This window comes from Lithobates pipiens, unplaced genomic scaffold (genome assembly GCF_037356315.1).
Source record: "Lithobates pipiens isolate NorthernLeopardFrog02 unplaced genomic scaffold, aLitPip1_a1.2 Scaffold_28, whole genome shotgun sequence".
Lineage (NCBI taxonomy): Eukaryota > Metazoa > Chordata > Amphibia > Anura > Ranidae > Lithobates > Lithobates pipiens.
In genome coordinates, this window is record NW_027507789.1 from 223,764,819 (window position 1) to 223,790,308 (window position 25,490).

Genomic DNA, 25,490 nt, shown 5'->3' on the forward strand with positions numbered 1-25,490 from the left:
AATGTTATATAATGAATCAAAGCTAATTTTTTTTGTTCTGCATATGTCTGACTCGCACCTCTCCAGTGACTCCCAGGCACTTTTCTCCATTGCAGCTGGCATGAAAATACCTGAATCTCTAGGTATAGGGAAGCATGTGAGTAAAATAAGTATTTGATGCCCAACCAACCAACAATAATTCTGGCTCCCACAGACTGGCTACAGTAGGTGCTCATGTGGTACACCTATTAGTCCTGTCAATGTAAGAAGGTTCTCCTAACCACAACTCGTTATGTGTATAAAAGACACCCGTCCACAGAATCTCTTCCTTCCATTCACACCTCACCATCATGGGGAAGACCAAAGAGCTGTCAAAGGACGTCGGGGACAAGATTGGAGACCTGCACAAGGCTGGAATGGGCTACAAGACCATCAGCAAAAAGCTGGGTCAGAAGGAGACATAAGCGATTATTCGCAAATGGAAGGAATACAAAATAAGCGTTAATCGCCCTCAGTCTGGAGCTCCATGCAAGATTTCTCCTCGTGGGGTGAGGATGGTCATGAGAAAAGTGAGGGATCCGCCCAGAACTACACGGGAGGAGCTTGTGAATGATCTCAAGGCAGTTGGGACCCCAGTCACCAAACAAACCATTGGTAACACAATACACCGCCATGGATTGAAATCCTGCAGCACCCGCAAGGTCCCCCTCCTCAAGAAAACACATGTACAGGCCCATCTGAGGCTTGCCAATGAACATCTAAATGGTTCAGAGAAGGATCGGGAGAAAGTACTGTGGTCAGACAAGACCAAAATTGAGCTCTTTGGCATTAACTCGACATTATCTCGTGTTTCGAGGAAGAAAAATGCTGACTATGACCCTAAGAACACCATCACTACAGTCACACACGGAGGTGGAAACATGATGCTTTGGGGCTGTTTCTCTGATAAAGGTACAGGCCAACTTTGCCACATTGAGGTGCCAATGGACGGGGCCATGTATTGTAAAATCTTGGATGAGAACCTTCTTCCTTCAGCCGGAACATTGAAGACGGGTCATGGATGGGTCTTCAAACATGGCAATGACCCAAAAAACATACTGCCTGGGCAGCAAAGGAGTAGCTCAAGAATGGTCTTACCGGTCTCCAGACCTTAATCCTATCGAAAATGTATGGAGGGAGCTGAAACTTTGAGTTGCCAAGAGACCGCCAAGAAACCTTAAGGATTTAGAGAAGATCTGTAGAGGAGAGAGGACCAAAACCCCTCCTGAGATGTGTGCAAACCTGATCACCGCCTACAAGAAACGTCTTACCACTGTGATCACCAACAAGGGTTTCTCCACCAACTACTAAGTCATGTTTTGCTTGGGGATCAAATACTTATTTTACTCAATGAACTGCAACTCCCTTTATAACATTTGTATCGTGTGTTGTCTCTGGATTTTTGGTTGATATTCTGTTTCCATCATAAAATAATCTTAAAGCGGAGGTCCACCCTAAGGCCGGGTTCACACCGCTGCGATGCGGGAACGCCGCGAATCCGCGGCGTTTTCCCGCATCGCATTACTCCCGCCGGCAGTTCACACTGCCCTATGCGGACGGCTGGGAGTGTCAATGATATGTTAATGACACCCCCAGATCCGTCCGCATATCGCAGTGCGATCTGCCGACTCGCACAGGAATCGGATCGCATGGTGTGAACCCCCATGCGATCCGATTCTGTTGCGGACCAAAAAAAGGGTCCCGTGCGAGTTTGCTGCGGGAGCGATGCGAATTCAGCCATACTATCTGTATGGCTGAACTCGCATCGCTACGGAGATCGGATGTGATTTGGGGTGCGAATCACATCCGGATCTCCCCCCGCAGCAGTGTGAACCCAGCCTAAAGTGGAACTTCCGCTCATTGGAACCCTTCCCCCCTCCGGCGCCACAATTGGCACCTTTCAGGGGGGGAGGGGGGTGCAGATACCTGTACAGTACAGGTATCTGCACCCACTTCCGGCATAGCCATCTGCGGAAAGGGGCGTAGATTATGCCCCTTTCCGAAGGTCCCCCCGCTGTCTGCTGGGAAACACACGGATCCCAGAGACAGCGGGGGACCATTCTCATTGCGCGGCGCGACTCGCGCATGCGCAGTAGGGAACCGGGAAATGAAGCCGCAAGGCTCCACTTCCTGATTCCCATACCCAAGATGGCGGCGGCAGCACCCGAGAGACGATTCGAGAGATCGGCTTCGGGTGCCGACATCGCGGGGCGCGCTGGGCGGGTAAGTGTCATTATTTTAAAAGTCAGCAGCTGCAGTATTTGTAGCTGCTAGCTTTAAAAAAAAAAAAAAAAAAAACGGCGGACTCCCGCTTTAAGATAAAAATTATAGACCCTTCATTTCTTTGTAAGTGGGCAAACTTACACAATCTGCAGGGGATCAAATCATTATTTTCCCCCACTGTATCTACTTTCTGGACTCTCGTGGTCAATACACTTTTACTGACTTTTATGGTTGATTTGGCGGCATTCTCGTCCTATGACCTATACCCTTTGGCTGTCCTGCGGCATTGGTGAATAACCTGCGTTTTTTTATTTTTTATTATTCCTCCAGGGCCTGGGTCCCCATGAATAACTGCTACCTCATGTCCAAAGAAATCCCCTTCTCTGTTAAAAAGACAAAAAGCATCTTTAACAGCGCCATGCAGGAGATGGAGGTCTACGTGGAGAACATTCGCAAGCGTTTCGGCGTTTTTAACTACGCCCCCTTCCGGACGCCTTACACGCCAAACAACCAATACCAAATGCTGCTGGACACCAGTAACCCCGGCGCCGGCACCGTCAAAACCGACAAGACCGAGAAGATCAAGCTGAACTTTGACATGACGGCCTCGCCGAAGATCATGATGAGCAAGCCCATGCTGAACAGCGGCGGGGGCAGGCGGATTTCATTAACGGACATGCCGCGCTCGCCGATGAGCACCAACTCCTCCGTGCACACGGGCTCCGATGTAGAGCAAGACGCCGATAAGAAAGTGGCGTCCAGTCACTTCAGCGCTAGTGAGGAGTCGATGGACTTCATCGACAGGAGCACAGGTATGGAGGGAAATGCAACCAATGCATTGCGGGGACGTTGGGGAGGGTGTAGGTGCCTGCGCAATGCGCATGCTCGTTATTTACTTATTGCTGTTATAATCCGGTCTTGTCTATGATATCTTGCAAAGGGGTTTGGTGTGGGGGTATTGGAGCAGCTGTCCACACTAGCCTCCTATAACCAACCCAAACCAATAGAAGTTGGACTATACTGGTACCTTTTGTAACAAAAGAAAGAAAAAGAAGTAAAATTTAAAAAATGTATCAATGTTTAATGAAATATAAACAGGGAAAAAGAAGGACAATGCATAAGACATCAATGGTAAAATATAATACACCCCAGAATATAAAGCATGTACAAATACTCAAAAAAGAAGATTTGGTTCTGGTGGCGTATAGGGGTCTCCTCTACTAGTTTCGCGGACCAACCGCTTCTTCAGGAGGATATCTAAATAAATCGTAACAAATAGTGTACAAGTCATTAACAAACAATCAATTGATATATAGAAAAAATTAGGACATCATTTAAATAGGAATACGTAATCACCTAAAAAGAATATGGAAATCAACTCACCCAATATTCAATGAAAGACAAAACCAAAAAAATATTAACAGGTGGAAGGGACCCTATATTCCCCCTATGGCGGACATGGGGGATTGGTGAACCAGGTTCTGATAAAAAAGGAATAGAAAAATATAAGTGGGTAAAAGAAAACAACCAAAACCTCTACCCCCACTGGTTGGCAATGACTTACCAGATTTCATGATATGATATCTTGATGAAGATGCGAGTGATCTTTCATTTTACGTTGATTTTCTAGATCAGGTTGAATTGAAAAAACATTCATTGTATTGTGTGTAGTATAACCCAAACCTTGTTCGAAGAAAATGGCGGATATTTATGCTATGCAGTATATACAAATATCATTTTAAAATAAAGGATAAGTTGACCTTTGGGAACATGTTACGTTTTTGGGTGGAGCATGTAACATGTTCCTGCTCCTCCAGCCTCCCCCCCCATCTCCCTTCCCTGTGTCACCCGGCCAGGGATCTTCTCCCCGCACCCCTTGTCAATATGTGAAAACAGCCGCTCTCTGCCTACCATATGCCTGCGTCATTCATTCACAGAGTTCCGGGCATAATAAACTACAAGTACCGACCGTCTTTGTGGGTGACGGGTTATTGTTCTCAATGAACTACCAGGGCGCTGGTGAGCATCCTTGTAGTTCATTGATTCTTCCTGGACTGAAGTAACTGCCTGCCCGTATCGGAGGTACGAGCAGACCGCAACACTGACAGTCTGCAGGAGCCTGACTATGATCATGTGACCACTGTGATTGGCTGTCACAGTGGTCACATGACCGGGAGCTGGTCCTGCCAGAGCAGATCAGCAGATCGTGGGGGCAATGCTTTAGAGGCTCCTAAAAAAATAAAAAATAAAAAGGAAAGAAAATTAAGTAAAATTAGGTAAACAAAAACCTCCACGCTGCAATCTCTCTGCTACCGGGGTGCAGCGTGGAGGTTTTTTTTTTTTTTGGCGGTGCTGGTCTTGTATGCGCCCCTCTAAATGTTTCACCCGGGGTGACCGCACCAGCTACTCCACTGCACCTGGTTGGCTGTGCTATGTGACAAAGCTGTACAGTTAAAATGGCTCCTATATATGTATTTATCGGATTGCCTGGAGTTTCAATAAAATAGAACAAGAAAAATAATGCAAGAAAAAAACCCCAGCGTGTTTCCTGATAAAATATGTGGAAGTTTATTTGTCTGTTTCTGATGGCCTAATGGCTTTGCAAATTATTTCACAGCTTCTCCTGTTTCTACAAAGACGGGACATGGAGGGAGCATGACGGACAGCCCGAAGCCTTTCTCTCCTCAATCTTCCACCCCGTTACCGGCAAAGCCGGATAGGAGCAGCAGCACCGGCAGCATTCTCAACCTCAACCTCGGTCAGTGACTAATGGTAGTCGGGAAAGACTCACAATGCATTTGTGAAAACCACCAGAGAAGGAGAGATAGCCTAAGCGGTCTCATTACCCTCTAACTAGTTTATTCTCTGCAGCCATTCGGCAATCTTGCCACATTTTTCAGGTATAGATGACAAATCTCTGCCTGAAATATGCAGCAAATTCACCACAGAAATGACATATATGCAAGGTTTACAATAGCAGCTTTGTATCAATACAATGTAGTTTCCCATGGGCAGTGCAAGCCAATCGCATTACATACCATTCGTTTTGGACAAGCAGAGTGCTCCATACATTTAGTTTTTATTTTTGAGGAGATATTGGCTTTTCTGCCTTGCTATTTGATTGGCCCAGAACTGTCACATTGGGGGCAGGGTGTGTCTGCAGTCCTGTGTAAGGTTGGACGGGGGGGGGGGGGGGGACTTTTGTCCTTACTGCTGGTGGCTGAACAGTGCAACAGTGCACCTAAGTGGGGGTTGCCTTTAAGAATGAAGCACAGGTTAACTTTAGGCTAATTGCTTTTGTATGTATATCTAAAAAACTGTAAGACCGAATCATTCCAATAAAGAGCTCCTGAATTGTGAAAGCTGTGCCCCAAATACAAGCAGAGGGCCAAGGACTAGTCACCAGTATTTTTTGTAGACTCCACGCAGCTGATCTTTTGCCCATTATTGCCTCACAATGCCTTGTTCAGCAATGTGTCTCTTTGTGGAGGCAGCCATCAAGGTAGAGGGGTAGGACTTTGCTTGCTTATATGGGGAACCATAGATCCACATTATAAGGAGAACAGTGAGCAGAACACTATTCAGTATTGACATCACTAAATCTCCAGAGATTGCCAGGTTTGGAAGCAGGGAGATCCTTGCACTGTAGGTCCTCAGATACAGCTTCCTCTCCAGCAAGAACAGTGAGCAGTACAGTAGTGACATTACCATATCTCATTCCAAATCTCTGGTGATTACACTGCAGGACTTCAGGTACAGCTTCCTCTCCAGCAACAACAGTGAGCAGCACTGTAGTGACATCACCAAATCTCCAGAGATTGCCAGACTTGGAAGGAGGGAGATCCTTTCATTGCAGGTCCTCAAGTACAGCTTCCTCTCCATCAAGGAGAATGGTGAGCAGAATATGAGTGACATCACCCAATCTCTGGAGATTGCCATGCTTGGAAGCAGGGAGATCCTTGCACTGCAGGTTCTCAGGTATAGCTTTCTCTCTAGCAAGGAAAAAAGTGAGCATAACAGTAGTGACATTAGCATATCTCACGCCAAAACTCTGGAGATTGCCAGGCTTGGAAGCAGGGAGATCCTTGCACAGCAGGACTTCAGGTACAGCTTCCTCTCCAGCAAGAACAGTGAGCAGCACAGTGGTGACATCACCAAATCTCACTCCAAATCTCCAGAGATTGCCAGACTTGGAACGGGGGAGATCCTTGCATTGCAAATCCTCAGGTACAGCTTCCTCTCCATCAAGGAGAATGGTGAGCGGAATATTGGTAATATCACCAAATCTGACGCCAAATCTCTGGAGATTGCCAGGCTTGAAAGCAGGGAGATCCTTGCATTGCAAGTTCTCAGGTATAGCTGCCTCTCCAGCAAGGAGAACCATGAGCAGATCAGTAGTGACCAATTCCCCAGAAATTGCCAGGTCCTTGCATTGCAAGTTCTCAGGTACAGCTTCCTGTCCAGCAAGGAGAACAGTAAGCAGAACAGTAGTAACATCACCACATCTCTGGAGACTGCCAGGCTTTGAAGCAGGGAGATCTTGGCACTGCAGGTTCTCAGGTACAGCTTCCCGTCCAGCAATGAGAACAAGTGAGCACAACAGTAGTGACCTCACCAAATTTCCAGAGATTGCCAGGCTTGGAAGCATGGAGATCCTTGCACTGCAGGTTCTCAGGTATAGCTTCCTCTCCAGCAAAGGAGAATAGTCAGCAGAACAGTAGTGACATCACTAAATACCCAGAAACTGCTAGGCTTGGAAGTAGGGAGATCTTTGCACTGTAGGTTCCAGGGTACAGCTTGCTTTCCATTAAGGAGAACAGTGAGCAGAACAGTATGGACAATTCCAAATTTCCAGAGATTGCCAGGCTTGGAATGGGTTAGATCCCTGCACTGCAGGTCTTGCGGTACAGCTTGCCCTCCAGCAAGGAGTACAGTGAGCAGAACAGTAGTGATATCACCAAATCTGGTGAGACTAACATTCTCAGAGGCAGCAATGCCTTAGATGATCTCACACTGCAGATATACAGCTATGAAGCTACAGAGCAGGGGTTCCTAGGCACAGGAATTGCACTGCTATTTTTCAGGTGGATTTTTCAGGGTACTGGCGCTAGGCACAATGAAGATTTCTAGATTTTCCTTCATAAGATAGAAGATCCTCCTTTTTAGAGTTAAGGTCCACATACTTGCACATACTTTTTGATATTTGAACCAGCTGAATTTGAATTTCTCTCTTTAGATCGTAGTAAGGCGGAGATGGACTTGAAGGAGCTCAGCGAGTCGGTTCTTCAGCAGTCAACACCCACGTCCCTCATTTCTCCCAAGAGGCAAATTCGCAGCCGATTTCAGCTGAACCTCGACAAGACCATTGAAAGCTGTAAAGCTCAATTAGGTATCTCCACATATTTATCCCCTGTAAATGGACCTCTACAAGCTACACATTAAATAGTTTGATTGATTTGGGAAAAATGTCTCTTTTAAACCCAGGAATTAACGAGATTCCGGAAGACGCCTACGCTGCAGCGGAACATAGCGACTCCGAGGAGTCCGAGAAGACCGATTCCAGCGACAGCGAGTATATTAGTGATGAGGAGAAGCCAAAGATTGAGCGGAATGTGGATGTCAAAGAGAGCATAAAAGTTGAAAAGGCAGCAGTATCCCCTTCTACATCGACCAAGAAGAAGGCCAAACCCGCCAGCACAGCAGAGGTGAAAGTTAACAGCAAAAGTACTCCCGCGGCGGCAGAGAAGGGGGAGGTGGTGGGGAAGGAAAAAACAGCCCCTGCCACGGAGAAGGACGTTCCTGATAAAGGCAAAACGCACTCCGCTAAGGACAAACTGAAAGGGAAAGACGATACTGACTCGCCAACGGTACGCCTTGGTCTTGACTCGGATTCCGAGAACGAACTGGTCATAGACCTTGGGGAGGATCACTCGGGGCGGGAAGGACGCAAGTCTAAGAAAGAGGCTAAGGAACCGCCAGCAAAGCACCCAGAAAGTACGTCTATCCCGATCATTATCAAAATATACAAGATGCAGAAGGTTCTGGTGTAATAAATGCACCCACTCTGGCTGCACTCTTCCACAGAAGATTCCATTCTGTGGAAGAGACTGCGATTCTATGTTTTCATTTTCTCAGATTGTGGAGTTCATGGTGAGAGAAGTACGGAGACTACCTATGCTGATTCCTCCTTGCTTATCCTCTTTCTTTAGTTGTTTCTGCTGACCTGTAACCAGTATGCAGATTAGATCCTGACTTTTATGGTGAAGTTATTATCCAGGATCAAGGACTGAGAAAGGGCTGAAGATATTGGATCAGTAAGGCAGCCAGGCAGCTCATGTTATCAGAGGAAAGTCAGCAACCTTCCTATTTTTTTTTTTTACACTGTCCCCTTTTTTTTAATTACTTTTATAAGTAAGGGATGACAGGTCCTCCTTATGGAGAGATCTGGGGTCAACAAGACCCCAAATCTCTCCTTTTTACCTTTTTAAAAGCAAAAGATAAAAACTTAAAAAAAAGAAAAAAATGTTTAACCCCCCCCCCCCCCCGACCTGTAGTGACATTATGTCGCTCTGGTCCTCCAAGGCCATAGAGGCAATCAGAGACAATCTGGTCTTCGCCTACTTCCACCCTGGACCAGAAGGGACATTATGATTTCACTCTGGTCCTCCAAGGCCATAGAGGTGATCAGAGACAATCTGGTCTTCGCCTACTTCCACCCTGGACCGGAAGGGACATTATGATGTTGCTCTGGTCCTCCAAGGCCATAGAGGCAATCAGAGACCATCTGGTCTTCGCCTACTTCCACACTGGACCAGAAGGGACATTGTGATGTCCCTCTGGTCCTCCAAGGCCATGAAGGCAATCGGAGACAATCTGGTCTTCGCCTACTTCCACCCTGGACCTGAAGGGACATTATGATGTCGCTCTGGTCCTCCAAGGCAATAGAGGCGATCATAGACGATCTGGTCTTCGCCTACTTCCACACTGGACCGGAAAGGGACATTATGATGCTGCTCTGGTCCTCCAAGGCCATAGAGGCGATCAGAGACAAACTGGTCTTTGTTGCTCTCTGTAGCCAGCCGGCTGCACCATCAGATCTTTTCTCAGACAGGCCGATTAGAATGGTAAGCCTGAGAAACACTGGTGAGTGGCGGGAAGGGGGTGCGTCATCTCCTCCCGCCACTTCTGAACATGTTCCAGCTGCTAATGAGCCACTCGGACCGCTTTGATTAGAAAGTCAGCTGCCGGCTGCAAAAAATAAAAAATACCGGGGTTATGGATGATTGCTTCATTCATAACCCCGGTAAACCACTTGCAAACCGCAACATACATATATATGTGTGTATATATTTATTATACACATATTGCAGTTGGCAAGTGGACATAGCCGCCTCCTTCTTTGATGGTAATGGATTGAAAAGTGGGACTACGGGGGGTGGGTATGGGAGAGAGAAGCTGGTTAGCCTAGTCCTAAAAGATGGGGAAAGTTCTGTGCCTGTGTTCATACAGAATACTTTATTAATCCCAAAGGTAAATTGGGAAATTATTACGACACAGACACACTTAAAGCGGGAGTCCACCGGGACTCCGCGTTTTTTTTTTTTTTTTTTTTAAAGCCAGCAGCTACAAATTCTGCAGCTGCTGACTTTTAAAATAGTGACACTTACCCGCCCAGCGCGCCCGCGATGTCGGCACCCGAAGCCGATCTCTAGGTCGCCTGTCGGGTCCTGCCGCCGCCATCTTGGGTATGGGAATCAGGAAATGGAGCCTTTCGGCTTCATTTCCCGGTTCCCTACTGCGCATGCGCGAATCGCGCTGCGCAATAAGGACGCTCCCCGCTGCCTCTGGGATCTCTGTTTCCCAGCAGGCAGCGGGGCACTTGCGGGAAGGGGCGGGCACTTGCGGAAAGGGGCGTAAGTTACGCCCCTTTCCGCAGAGAGCTATCCCGGAAGTGGGTGCAGTTACCTGGATTATCCAGGTAACTGCACCCCCCTCCCCCCTGAAAGGTGCCGATTGTGGCACCGGAGGGGGGGAGGGTTCCGATGAGCGGAAGGTCCACTTTAGGGTGGACCTCCGCTTTAACAAAGACAACGCAAGATGACAACAATGCACCGAACAAGATGTAAAAACGCAACAAAATGACCAAGAAAAAGCCAAATAAACACAATGAAAACTATACTACAAATATCCCTATAATTAAAATGCAACATAGAATGGATAACACAGATTAAAATAACAGACAAACTACCAAATACAAATAATACACCACTTACTCCAACACCACCCCAAATAATAACCAATACTATAAAAACACAAAATCCTGATCATAAACCAGAATTAAATCTTTACCTCCAGCCCTCAAAGGAAAGAACTTTATATGAAGGTAATGTGTTCCACCATTCTTATATCGGCTGTATATTTATACTCGGGTAAGCCTTGTGTGTAGGAAAGGGTGAGGTAAGTCTTGGGTGTAAACGTATTTGTTCTCCTAATTTTGGAGTCAATCAGAACAGCCATCTATATTCCCAGACTGTCCAGCAGAGGGCAGTATACTCGATACACATAGCACCTCCCCTTTTTATCTTTTTTATTATTTTATAACCGTGAACTTTACCTAACCAAAAATAATTCTGGGGCATTCACACTCATCCCAAAATGGAATGGGATAGATCCCCAAACAAAAAGCTGGACTCCTACAGTGTGCCAACAATGGGAAGATACACACGAGAAATAAAAAGAAATAAAAAAAAAAATCTGAATAAATGTTATTACAGAATATAGTTAAAAGTGCCATCTAAATGTTAAAAACATCAATAATGAATCCAACCGCAATATATTTGTTTCTCCATACACAAAGCGTTACAATCAGCCTGTGGAATCTACGCGTTTCGCATAATCTGCTTCATCAGGATCGAGGCTGAACTATATATACAAGAGATGGCTAAGCAAAAAAGAAAAGGGGCACCCCTGTCTTACACCTCCAAACTCCCTCCTCCTTGGGTAAGGCGTTATATGATATATATTATTATTGGTGGTACGTTCCAGTTCGGGCCCAACCTTATTTCGCTGTTTCCCTGGGAGTATACATACAAGAGATGGCTAAAAAAATGACAAAATACAATATATATAATAATGTCATAGTAACACACACATAAAATACAAGACAGTGTAAAAAAAAAAAAAAAAGCATAGGTCAAGGTAAGTGACCCGACGAAAGAGAGAGAAAAAAACAAGGGATACCCCTATCCCACACCTCCAAACTACCCCACCCTCACACCCGCCATGCGGGTCCAGCCAGATTATCGAAAAAAGGGGCGGCCCACGGGGGGGTTTGACAACTATAAAATGTTGGGCCTGCACTGAAACATACCACCAATAATAATATACAATATCTCACAAAAGTTAGTACACCCCTCACATTTTTTGTAAATCTTTTCATGTGACAACACTGAAGAAATGACACTGTGCTACAATGTAAAGTAGTGAGTGTACAGCTTGTATAATAGAGTAAATTTGCCGTCCCCTCAAAATAACTCAACACACAGCCATTAATGTCTAAACCACTGGCAACAAAAATGAGTACACCCCTAAGTGAAAATGTCCAAATTGGGCCCAAAGTGTAAATATATTGTTTGGCCACCATTAGTTTCCAGCACTGCCTTAACCCTTTTGGGCATGGGGGTAACCAGAGCTTCACAGGTTGCCCCTTGAGTCCTCTTCCCCTCCTCCATGACCACATCACGGAGCTGGTGGATGTTGGAGACCTTGCGCTCCTCCACCTTCCGTTTGAGGATGTCCCACAGATGATCAATAGGGTTTAGATCTGGGGACATGCTTGGCCAGTCCATCACCTTCACGCTCAGCTTCTTTAGCAAGGCAGTGGTCATCTTGGAGGTGTATTTGGGGTCGTTATGTTGGAACACAGCCATTAATGTCTAAACTGGTGGCAACAAAAGTGAGTTACACCCCTGAGTGAAAATGTCCAAATTGTGCTCAATTAGCCATTTTCCCTCCCCAGTGTCATGTGACTCATTAGTATTACAAGGTCTCAGGTGTGAATGGGGAGCAGGTGTGTTAAATTTGGTGTTGTCACTCTCTTACTGGTCACTGGAAGTTCAACATGGCACCTCATGGCAAAGAACTCAAATTTCTTTTTTTTTTGTTCTACATAAAGATGGCCTAGGCTATAAGAAGAATGCCAAGACCCTTAAACTGAGCTGCAGCACGGTGGCCGAGACCATACAGCGGTATAACAGGACAGGTTCCACTCAGAACAGGCCTCGCCATGGTCCACCAAAGAAGTTGAGGTCACGTGCTCAGCGTCATATCCAGAGGTTGTCTTTGGAAAATGGACGTTTAGACATTCATGGCTGTGTGTTGAGTTATTTTGAGGGGACAGGAAATTTACACTGTTCTACAAGCTGTACACTCACTACTTTACATTGTAGACAAGTGTCATTTCTTCAGTGTTGTCACATGAAAAGAATAAAATACGACACGTTTCGCATAATCTGCTTCCTCAGGAGCCACGCTGGACTATACATACAGGAGATTGCAAAGGGAAAAAAAAGAAAAGGGGGATGCCCCTTTTTCTTTTCTTTTTTTCCTTAGCAATCTCTTGTATGTATAATCCAGCGTGGCTCCTGAGGAAGCAGATTATGCAAAACGTGTTGATTCCACACGCTGATTGTAGCATTTTATTTATGGAGAAACAAATCTATTGCAGTTGGTTTCAGTATTGATGGTTTTTAACATTTTAGATGGCATTTTAACTCTATTCTATAATTAAACATGTATTCTGATTTTATTTTATTTTTTTGCCGCGTGCATCTTCCCATCGTTGACACTCTGTAGAGTCCCACTTTTTTTTTGCTTGGAGATAAGTGTCCCATTGCTCTTTTTGGGTAGAGTATTTGGGGGATAGTGTCCAGAGGTCTCAAACGACTGGCGGCCCTCCAGCTGTTGCAAAACTACAAGTCCCATGAGGCCTTGCAAGGCTGACCATTACAAGCATGACTTCCCTCAGGCAAAGGCATGATGGGACTTGTAGTTCCGCAGCAGCTGGAGGGTCGCCAGTTTGAGGCCCCTTATACGCTCATCTCACATTTTCAGGCTGGTGTTTGTATAAACTTTATTTAAACCCAGGCATTTCCTGGTTAGCTCAAAGTGGAAGTAAACCTTCCTATCGTTTTCAGCCTAGGAAGCTGCCATCTTGGCCTCTGTTTAATCTTCAGCTGCCATGTTGCTGCACTTGTGATCAGTTATGACACCAGCCATTGGATGGTTTGACAGTTTGGTTAAGAGCACAACCGATGGGTTTACTTTCGCTTTAACCCGGCGCAGTCTACAGATCAGTTTTATTGTGTTTTGCGTGTTTTATGTTTTTTCTGACAAAAACCGGTCCCCCCCCGTTTTGCGCAGGTAAGGCCTCCGCCAATAGCAGCAGCAGCAGCCAGCCGGCCGTGGACACCCCGATTCTGACGCGTTCCGCAGCCCAGGCCGCCCCCGCAGTCGGAGTGACGGTGACCACCAACGCAGTAGCCTCTGCCACCGCTCAGGCCGCAGCCACGGGGAGCCCAGTAAAGAAACAGAGGCCCCTCCTGCCCAAAGAGACCGTACCCACGGCGCCGAAGGTGGTATGGAACCAGTCCAACAAGTTCCAGACCTCGTCGCAGAAATGGCACATGCAGAAGGTGCAAAGGCAGCAACAGCAGCAGCAGACGACTACGACGGCGGCGGTGACGGCCGCAACGACGACGACAACTACCCAGCCGAGCACCCCGACTGCCCCGAGCACCCCGACCACCCCGAGTACCGCAGCACCGCCTCAGTCTCCGCAGGGCACGAGATACCAAACGCGGCAGGCTGTTAAAGGTATGCACCGCAGATCTTTGTGTTTTGACAGCACAACCCCCTCATAATCTACCTTGTTCACACATGCAGTATTTTCTTGAGGTACATTGGGGGGGGGGGGGGGGGGGGTTCAAACATTTCGAGGTTTAGTCCCCACCAACAGGAGGTAGGATACCAAGGAAACAAGGGGGCAGGTCCTCATTTTTGAAAGTATCATTCCCTGCAGACGGCAACATCCAATCCGTTTATCTGTTTTATTAACTTCTCTATCATTTTATCTGACTGCTGAGGACCGGGCAAGCAATGCATCTTTGTATTAGGGCTATTTCTGGGGGAGGGGGGGAGGGGATTATTTGCAATAACTGAAGCAGCGAATGCTATGCAACTGCAGCATGTATCAGGCCCATCGGCATCCTGATGTCATTTGACAGATGAAGCCTTAGCGGGTGCTGTGAGAATCTCTTCTACTCTTACAGTCCTCTAGACCCCACCGAAGGACAATACATGTACTGAGAGCTCCACCCATTTTCCCATGTTCTTCGAATAACAACGACCACCCGCAATACAGTCCTAAATGGATATCCTCTTTTTTTTTTTTTTTTTTTTTTTTTTGTATTATTATTTTGAAATACTTTTTTTTTTTTTTTTTTTCAACCACTTGCTGACCGGACTTTTTATGGCACTTTTTGTTTCCAAGTTTAAATCAGTATTTTGTTTTGCTAGAAAATTACTTATTATTATTATTTTTATTATTATTATTATTATTATTATACACGATTTATATAGCGCCAACAGTTTATGCAGCGCTTTACAATGTAGAGGGGGGGGCAGCACAATTACAGTACAGTTCAATACAGAAGGGACAGGAGGGCCCGACTTGTAGAGCTTACATTCTAAAGTAACCCCCAAACATATATATATATATATATATATATATATATATATATATATATATATATATATATATATATATATATATATATATATATATATATATATATATATATATATATATATATATATAATTATATAAAAAAGCAGAAGAGGGATTGCTGCACAAACAAAAGTAAATTTATTGATAAAATTGACATCACATCAGGTATAATTCAGGTATTCAGGTGACGTTTCGGGCTAAGCATGATATCGCCCTTTCTCATGACCACATACCTGCAATAAAAATTGTAACCAACTTCACATATAAGTGCCGGTTCACACTAGCGCGATGCCAGACATCGCATGTTTTTCGCAGCGCACGGCTGTTCACATTACATGCGATGTCTGTGCGGGTGCGATGTCAGCCATACAGATAGTATGGCTGATATCGCACCGCATTCGGTCCAAACATGCACAGGACCCTTTTTTTCTGTTCGGACCAGAATCTGATCGCATGTGTGTTCACACATATGCGATCCGATTCATGTCCGAACTGTCAGTTCGTGGGGGGGTTCGCGAGCTGAAATGGGGGTGTCGTTAACATATATAATGACACTCCCCAGCAGTTCGCATATGGCAGTGTGAACTGCCGTGCGTGTCAAGTGCGATGCGGGAACCCGCAGTTGATTCGCAGGGTTCTCGCATCGCGCTAGTGTGAAGCGGCACTTAGGCTGGGTTCACACTGAAGCGATGCGGGAACGCTGCGAATCCGCGGCGGGTTCCCGCATCGCATGCCTCCCGCCGGCAGTTCACACTGCCCTATGCGGACTGCTGGGAGTGTCAGTGAAACCTTAATGACACCCCCAGATCAGTTCGCATATCGCAGTGCGATCTGCAAACTCGAACAGGAATCGGATCGCATGGTGTGAACACCCATGTGATCCGATTCTGCTGCGGACCAAAAAAAGGGTCCTGTGCGAGTTTGGAGCGGGTGCGATGCGAATTCAGCCATACTATCTGTATGACTGAACTCGCATCACACAGAGATCGGATGGGATTTGCAGTGCGGTGCGAATCACATCCAGTTCTCCTAGCCGCGCCAGTGTGAACCCAGCCTTAAGGCTTATAGCTCACATCTATCATTAATCAGTTAATTACATTCAGCTGGAATCAATCTCCACAAACCACCCCTTGTATCTCTCATACATCATTTTTATATCTATGGGTATATCTGAAAAAAATAGCTAAAAAACGGGACAAAAGGACACCTTCCCTTGCAGATAGTATGCTGAATCATGTAGTTCATCCCAAAAAATACAAAGAAAACATAATCAATGAATCATCTAAATTAATTTGTATATTCACATACCATGAAAAAAACTAAATGACAAACAAAGAAATCTCATAATGTGTGGCCGTATCAGCCAATATCTGGCAGATTGGTCAACACATATAGAGACTTATACCATCATACCTTTAGAATATAATCTTTATATCCTAAAGGGTTAAATACAGATTTGGCTGATACGGCCACACATTATGAGATTTCTTTGTCGTTTAGTTTTTTTCATGGTATGTGAATATACTAAATTAATTTTGATGATTCATTGATTATGTTTTCTTTGTATTTTTTTTGGATGAACTACATGATTCAGCATACTATCTTCAAGGGAAGGCGTCCTTTTGTCCCGTTTTTTTAGCTATTGTTCAGATATACCCATAGATATAAAAATGATGTATGAGAGATACAAGGGGTGGTTTGTGGAGATTGATTCCAGCTGAATGTAATTAATTGATTAATGATAGATGTGAGCTATAAGCCTTTATATGTGAAGTTGGTTACAATTTTTATTGCAGGTATGTGGTCATGAGGAAGGGCGATATCATGCTTGGCCCGAAACGTCACCTGAATTATACCTGATGTGATGTAAATTTTATCAATAAATTTACTTTTGTTTGTGCAGCAATCCTTCTTCTGCTTTTTTATATTGAGTCTTTGGGACAGACTCAATTGCTGGCACACCTGTTTCACTGACCGTGTGTGCATCTCACCTACTACTTTTTTATATATATATATATATATATATATATATATATATATATATATTATAATATTTAATGTGTATATCATTTTTTTTTTTTAGCAGAGACCCCAGAGAATAAAATGACAATCATTGACATTTTTTTTTTTTATATCTAACGGTATTTGCTTTTTTGTTTTTTGGGGAAAAAAATACACTTTTAGGGCCAGTTCACACCACATGTAATCCAGTGCGTTTTTTGTTTTTTTTTCTGTATCGAAAACACATAGAAAGTACCGTATATACTCGAGTATAAGCCGAGATTTTCAGCCCCTTTTTTTAGGCTGAAAGTGCCCCCCTCGGCTTATACTCGAGTCACGGAGATCAGGTAGACAGACGGCGGCCATTCCACTATTCAAAAGCCGCACCTCCCTGTCTGTGATGGGCGGAACGCTCAATTTCCCAGCAGTCAGTGTTCCGCCTATCACGGACATCCGCTCATTCTCATACTACGGACGAGAATGAGAGGATGTCCGTGATAGGCGGAACACTGACTGCTGGGAAATTGAGTGTTCCGCCTATCACAGACAGAGAGGCGCGGCTTTTCAACAGTGGAATGGCCGCCGTCTGTCAGACGAGGAGGAGAGGTGTGACATGGCACACAGAGGCTGCAGATTGGCACAGGTAGGTAGGGATGGACACAGGGATGGACGGGACACAGGGATGGACGGGACACAGGGATGGACGGGACACAGGGATAAGTTTTCCCAGTTTTTTTGTGGTAAATTAGGGGCCTCGGCTTATACTCGGATCGACCTATACTTGAGTATATACGGTAGGTTATATGATTTTCAATGGTATAGTTCACACCAGTGCGTTCCAGTTCCAGAAAAAAAAAAAAAAAGTAGAACATGCTACATTTTACCTGCACTGGACTGTACTGAAAGGCTGTAAAAAGCACCTAAACGCACTGGAGCACACATGTTTTTTTTTTTTTAGGGCCAGTTCACACCATAGAAACGCAGTCCAGGTGCATTCCAGTTGGCGGTACTGCGGCGGTCCGAAATGGTAACGTCACACGGTCCACGTTTGGCCCGCCATCTAGTGATGCCCGTTTATATGGTATGAGTACTAAGATTCACTGGGGTGCTTTTGTTAAGAAATTGATTAGGAGACAGGAGCTCTGCTTTAAAGTTATGTCCTGGTAGATGGCTTTTGGCCGGCACCCTTTTGCAGGTATAGCTATGTAAATAGATTAAAACAAACTGTGCAGCCCCCGCTATAGTATACATTTATGTGCTTCATGAAGCCTGGCTGGAATACTCCCCAGGACGTTGCCAAGTACTGGCAGGATGTTGCCAAGTGAGGCCTAGTCGTCACTGCTCCCCTCCACCATCACAGGTGTGAGCTCTCAAATGCGGAGCTCAGAGCTACTGCATCAGGGGAGAGAAAAAGAGTATGTGAGGGGTTGAATCGGAGAAAGAGCTCCCTCCTGTGATGGTGGAGGTGAGGAGTGACGACTAGGCCTCGCTTTAGCCACCTCCTGCCAGTACTTGGCAACGTCCTGGGAGTATTCCCTGATAGTTTCTCCTTTTTCCCCTCGTTTGTGAACTGCAGCGCTGTAAAAGCTTTTGTCAGCCTTCCTCTCTAACGGAACGACGACGATCGAGGCTATTTACAGCACTCTAATTTTGGTAGCATAATTATTAATGTGGGATGTAGGTGGTAATGAACATTTAACCACTAGAGATCCTCCTTTGCCGGGACTACGTCTATTGACGTCGTCCCGTGCACGAGCGACCTGCGCGCCCCCTGAGGGGTGCGCGCGGCGTGCTCTGTAATCGGCGAGTCTACGAGACTCGCCTGATCACGGATCCGAGCAAGGGGTCGATCCCGACCCCTTACCACATGATCAGCTGTCAGCCAATGACAGCTGATCATGTGATACAACGGAGCCGGTAATCGGCTATTTTTCCTCCTTGCGCTGACAGCGCGAGGAAAAAAAAAAAAGAGCCGATCACCGGCGGCCGTGATCGGGACATCAGTCCCGATCACGGCCAGCTTACCAGTGCCCACCTGCCCCCTGCCAGTGCCACCTCAGTAATAAAAAAGTGCCCCCCATCAGTGCCACCCAGCAGTGCCCACAGTGCCACCCATCAGTGCCCACAATCTGCCTCAACAACGGTGCTGCACCCCAGTGCCACATATCCGTGCCCATCAGTGTCATCTACCAGTGCCCAGCAGTGCCACCGATCAGAGCCACCTATCGGTGCCACCTATCAGTGCCCATCAGTCCCATCTATCAGTGGTACCTATCACTGCCCCTTAGTGCCACCCATCCGTGCCACCCATCTGTGCCCATCTTATCTGTGCCCATCAGTGCCGCCTTATCTGTGCCCATCAGTACTGCCTTATCTGTGCCTATTAGTGCCGCCTTAACTATGCCTATCAGTGCCCACCAGTGCAGCCTATCAGTGCCCACCAGTGTCGCCTCATCAGCACACTTCAATGAAGGAGAAAAATGACCCGTTTGCAAAATTTTATAACAAACTATTAAACATGATTTTTTTATTTGTTTTTATTTTGCATCTTTTTTTGTTTGTTTAGCAAAAAATAAAACTCCCAGCTGTAACTAAATACCACCAAAAGAAAGCTCTATTTGTGGGAAAAAAATGATAAAAATTTTGTATGGGTACAGTGTTGTATGCCCGCGCAATTGTCATTCAAAGTGCATCAGCGCTGAAAGCTGAAAATTGGTCTGGGCAGGAGGGGGGTTTAAGTGCCCAGTAAGCAAGTGGTTAAAGTATTCTGGGGGCGCTGTCCGTTCTGAAACGCTAATAATATATTCGCTGCAATGGTCACCATTTTTATATGTTCATCTCACGTAATCCTCTTGTGATTTGTAGCTGTGCAGCAGAAGGAAGTCACGCTGACCACAACTACGTCCACCATAACGCTGGTGACCAGCGCCCCGCCGCTGGCCATGGTGACCAGCCCGGCACAATCCCTGAGCTCCTCCATTACCAGTGACCTGCCCATCGCCACTGCCTCCGCCGACGTGGCCGCCGACATCGCCAAATACACCAGCAAGGTGAGCTCAAAGAAAGGGTCTCGTTCTGACGTTTCTGGACTGTTGCCTCCCCAGAGGGTCACTCTACCTGCAAGCCTCCGAGATGACATGTACAGTTTTGGCTGGACATATGCTTTAAGACTGCTGTGCAAACGTGGGATTGTTGCATGCTTTGTTGAATTTTTTTTTTTTTTAAGTTTTTGAAGAAATAAAATTTTGATCGCATTAACATTTGAACTCAATGTTATTTTATAAAAAAAAAAAAATAAAATGTAATTTTGTTCCTGAATTGTCTCCAGCCAGAACCCGGTGGCAAGTGTGCTGCGTCTTAATTTGGCTTTCTCCTTGTTTTCAGATGATGGAGGCCATTAAAGGCACGATGACCGAAATCTACAACGACCTGTCCAAAAACACAACGGGAAGCACCATAGCAGAGGTATGCCATGTGTATGACTGCGTTTCTAAGGGAAATGATGGTGGGTTTTTGCTGCCCATAGATATATTTCCGCGTGAGGTTTGCATGAGAGCAGCTTTTGATGTGCCTGCGGAATATTTTCATGCTTTCTTTTTATTTTTGTGATGGTTATTAATGCCTAAGGCTGGTTTCACACTGCTACGCTTTAAAACTCAATATGCGAGATTTAAATGCGTTGTGTTAAAACCGCAGCGCATATGCGGTGAACAGCGGTTACTAAACCCTTGTTTTTTTTTTCTATAATAATAACAAACATGTTATACTTACCTGCTCTTTTTAAAGAGGAAGTAAACCCTGATGAGTTTACGTCCTCTTTCATTCCCTGCAAAGGAAAAGCATAATGGACTACTATGCATCGCGTCGCATCGCATAGTAGTCCATTATGTGTCACTTACCTGACACAGGAGCCAGCGAAGTCGCCGTTGTCCCCTGTAGTCCGCCGCATCCATCTTGTTGGTGGCGTCTCGCAGCTTCGCCGCTGTCATTCGGCGAAGCCGCGATGACGTCACTCCCGTGCATGCGCACGGGAGTCGACACGCGCGGCAGCTCCATTCTTGGAAATGCCGCGCTCAGTGCGCCTGCGCGCCGCTGTCTACGGCGCATGCGCCGTAGACAGCAGTGCCCGTTTTCAGGCAAATATCTCCTAAACCATATAGGTTTTATGAGATATTTCTTGGACCTACAGGTAAGCCTTAATCTAGGCTTACCTGTAGGTCAAAGTGGTTTGTAAGGGGTTTACAACCACTTTAATGGTTTTGTATACATCAATCACCTCTTCTCGGGTCCTTTGCCAGTGCTCCTGGTCCCTCCCTCCTGCCGGGTGCCCCCACAACTTGCTGTGGGGTTATCTGAGCAGGCGCGCTGGCGGCTCATTCACACACAGAGCCGTGGCTCAGCCCTGACCCATCTGTCTTCTCATTGGCTCACTGCCTGCGACTGACAAAAGCCAGTCAGGAGTGCGAGTCCTCGGGAAGCCAAGGCTCTTGTGGACGTCGCTGGATCCAGGGGGGGCTGCTGCAAACAAAAGGTTTTTTAGCTTCATGTATAGAAGGCCTTTACAACCACTTTACAACCACTTTAAGGATGCCGGGGAGTGCCAGCTCTGCTATTCACTAGTTAAGTAGCTGGCACCTGCCAGTGTCCTTGCTGGTTGCCAAGGAGCCAACACTCACCAGTGTCCTTAACAACCAACCAAACACTGGTTGTTAAGGATGCCATGGGTGCTGGTTCTACTATTCACTGGTTGTTAAAGACAAGCTCCAGGCTCCTGCAGAAAAAAAAAATGAAGTCAGCAGTGTAACGGTCATATAGGAGACAGCTGGTTCCCTACTGTGAATGCGCAATGCGCAAATCACGCTGTGCTCTGGGAATGAGCCGGCTGTGGGGGAAGGAGGAGAGGAGGGGCCAAACTTCCAGGCTGAGTTCACTGCAGCGAACTCGGCCGGACGTGGGAGCGGGTACCTGTCAAAGCCAGGTACCCCCTTTCCCCTCCACTCCCTAAAAGGTGACAAATGTGGCAGCAGAGGGGGGCTAGAAATAGATAAGTGCTCTCGAGCTCTCTCCGCCCGGCTGCTGACCTCTTCTGGCAGCTAGCTTCCGCGTCTCGTTCGCTGGCCGCTTTCATTGGCTGAGTGGGGATGACATCACTCGCACACAGGAGTTCAGTTGGATTTAGCATTGCTAAAATTGTACAGTAAGCGTGCATGGCTCACTGTAAAGGGCAGGACAGGCAATAAAATTCCTGCCTGTTCACCCATCTTTTATTCTGGAGTACAGTTCCACCTTAAGTCACAGAGAGGTCTGCAGATGATGACTTTCTGAAAGCTCAGACAAGCTGTATAATTTCTGCAGTTTAAACGGCTGTAGAGAAGAGATTGCGGCAGATAAACAGGTAGGATTTGTTGTAGGAGGTTGTAGGAGGATTTTGTTTCATCTCTGTGTATTACCTGAGGATAGTCCCTTTAGCTCCCTTGGCTAATAACGGAAGGTGTACTTTAACTGTAAATAATGACCCCAGAGTTATTCACTAGAAACCAGCTTTAGTTATAGCACAGCTTGTTTGATGATGATTGCTCTCCCACTTCATATCTTGTCCTCATCACAGATTCGCCGATTAAGAATCGAGATTGAGAAACTGCAGTGGCTTCATCAGCAAGAGCTCTCGGAAATGAAGCATAACCTGGGTAAGGAGAAGGATCGGTGTCAGGGGGGTTCCATATAGCTTGTGTTTGGTAATCTACATGTGCATGTTTGGTAAAAAAAAAAAAAAAAGGAAGTGCTGGATGGTCCATCTGTACAAGGGCAGGGTGATCTGTACATGAGGAAGTCATGTGACCGTGATGAAACATGTCCGTTGGAGACAAGAATCTGCACATGAGCCATCAGTCACTGGACCACAGATATATGACCACGTGGGGCCCTAAGCAAGGTAGCAGCTTTGGTCGCCATTCTTTCGATTGACATAAATACAGATTGCAATAGGCACAGAGGAGCAGAAATTTACCACATCAGACATACACTTACTTTCTTGCAAAGTGACAGGCAGTAGCATATCTATGATAAATTATGCTTTTCAGCTGGTTTACTACAGGAGGATTAAGGCTGTAGCTGGGCCCCCTGGACATCCAATGGGGCCCTAGGCTCCTGCTTAGGTTGCCTTGCCCCCCCCCCCAGACATTCAGCGGCCCTAGGCTCCTGCTTAGGTTGCCTTGGGCGCCCTTGACATCAACCAGGGCTCTAGGCTCATGCTTGGGTTGCCTTGGGCCCCCTGGACATCCACCGGTGTCCTAGGCTCCTCCTTATGTTGTCTTGGGCTCTCTGGACATCCACCTAGGCTCCTATTTAGGTTGCCTTGGTCACCCCTGGACATCCCCCAGGGCCCTAGGCTCCAATTTAGGTTACCTTGGTCCCCCTGGACATCCACTGGCCCCTATGATCCTGCTTAGGTTGCCTTGGTCCCCCTGGACATCCACCGGCCCCTATGCTCCTGCTTAGGTTACCTTGGGGCCCCCTGGACATCCACGGGTCCCTATGCTCCTGCTTAGGTTGCCTTGGGCCCCCTGGACATCCACTTGGGCCTAGGCTGCTGCTTATGTTGTCTTGGGCTATCTAGCTATCCACCTAGGCTCGTGCTAAGGTTGCCTTGGTCCCCCCTGGACATCTACCGTGCCTTAGGCTTCTGCTTAGGTTGACTTGGTCCCCCTGGATATCCCTCGGACCCTAGGCTCCTGCTTAGGTTGCCTTGCTCTGGTTCTGTCACATTCTATAACACACTGATATGAACCTGATAACATTCTGTAGGACACCAGCATCTGTGGGGATAACCCGTAAGTAATAATTATTTTAAAGTTCAGGCCTCTGTGTTTTTGTTCTACTCTTAGCTATTTCAACTCGCTGGTGGGCTGTCACATTCGTGGATACGTGTTCCCTGAAACGGGTTGTTGTGGTATAAGCAATACGCTCGTACAAATTTCACGTTATTTGTAGAGCGCTGTTGCAACGCTTGCACTGCCATCTGCTGCTCAGGAATGAGATTGCAGCTTAGTAGAATGGCTATTATCTGGCACAGTCCTAACCACCGCTGGATAGGTCTTTGACTCTTTCATTCATTGACGGACACAGCTCCTCATATTCTTGACCATAGTGGTTATAGCGCCACCTTCAGGAGTAGGACACATGGCAGAAAAAAAAGACAAACGAGCACAGCACCGCCCTAGCTGGTAGTAAAACCCCCTCTCTGCTATAGGCAGCTCAGTTCTTTCTGCCTAGTGTAGGAGAAAGGACCTTGCTCCTTGCTGGGACCTGTTCTTCCATAGCCTTTTATCTTTTTTTTTTATTGGGTTTTATTTCCTTCACAGATCTTCAGTCAACAGCCGGGCCGGGCGACAGGCTAGACAATCCAGTAGCCACCCCAACCTGGCAAGCGAGCTAGCCAACACGGTCACTATGGATAGGTCTTTTTTTCCATATCTCAGATGGGACCAGTGGTGGCCCGTCCATTAGGGGTGCAGGGGTGCTGCCCACTTATCTATGCGCCGGCCCCTAATCTATATGCAGGGCACCGGACGCATGGATTCCAATGTGTTTTTTTTTTTTTGAAGCGCGTGATTAGAGCCTGAGGCTCTAATTGGCTTCAAAAAGGGTGGGCTCGGGGGCGCACCCACTTGTGTGACAATAGCGAATGAATATTCTCTGTTTTCCTGATTCTCCTCCCAGCCAATCAGAAAGCGAAGCAGGTCCTGATTGGCCAGGGAGTCTCAGCCGGGGCTCTCTGTGGCTGGCCTCCTGTGGGCTCCTTCTTCTGCTTATCGGCTGCTGCTCGTCCTCCGAGGGCAGGAGGCGCAGGCTGAGCTGGGAACCGGCATCTCCTTCGGGTATCGCTGCTACCCTGAGCTACGGGAGGCGCTGGTGGCCGTGTGGCTGCAATGTCCCTCCATCAGCCGGATCTACACCATAGCACAGAGTTATTGGGTGCTGCTGGTCATAGAGTTCTCCGATAAGCCTGGTGAGTGACTGGCATCCTATGGATACATAGGGAGAGCATAGAGGATAACCGCCGTTCTGTCCGTCTGGGGGGGGGTATTCAGCACCAGCCGCCACTTTATGGGAAAGACCATCAATGTGTATTATTCTGAGGAGGACTACTCTGCCCGAAACTTGTGTAGATGTAGAGCAGTGGAGGCCTTGTCTGTGGCAGGTAACCATGATCCTGTTCCTTAACTTTTTACTTGTGTTTTGATGTGATACTTTTTAATTGGTCTCGGTTCACACTGGTGCGACTTGCAATGTATAGATTTCAACTATTCCCAGCGCACGCGGCTGTGCATATAAGTGGGTGCTGAAGTGACCTCTGGCTGGAACCGTGACTGATCGGACTAATGTCACCAGCACACCAAGGACCCCGCAGAACGAGTCCAAAGCTTCATTCAGCGATCACATTTCGTTACAGCAGATTGCA

General features: G+C 46.6%; 1 protein-coding gene across 14 annotated transcripts in view; it reads left to right on the top strand.

Moving 5' to 3' along the window:
- ZMYND8 (zinc finger MYND-type containing 8) overlaps positions 1–25,490 on the top strand; it is a 181,627-nt gene that overhangs the window by 137,991 nt on the left and 18,146 nt on the right. For 9 of the 14 annotated variants that reach the window (XR_013263630.1, XM_077460590.1, XM_077460589.1 and 6 more), the window contains 9 exons: positions 2,572–3,053; positions 4,859–4,999; positions 7,478–7,630; positions 7,726–8,235; positions 13,663–14,115; positions 17,988–18,110; positions 19,895–20,079; positions 20,414–20,494; positions 22,638–22,716. Coding sequence is in view for 13 of the 14 variants with exons in the window: in XM_077460590.1 (XP_077316716.1) it covers positions 2,572–3,053; positions 4,859–4,999; positions 7,478–7,630; positions 7,726–8,235; positions 13,663–14,115; positions 17,988–18,110; positions 19,895–20,079; positions 20,414–20,494; positions 22,638–22,716 (2,207 nt within the window). In the remaining variant the exon portion in view is untranslated. The remainder of the gene's footprint in view (positions 1–2,571; positions 3,054–4,858; positions 5,000–7,477; positions 7,631–7,725; positions 8,236–13,662; positions 14,116–17,987; positions 18,111–19,894; positions 20,080–20,413; positions 20,495–22,637; positions 22,717–25,490) is intronic. The other 5 variants (XM_077460598.1, XM_077460599.1, XM_077460596.1 and 2 more) reach the window with 2 other exon arrangements.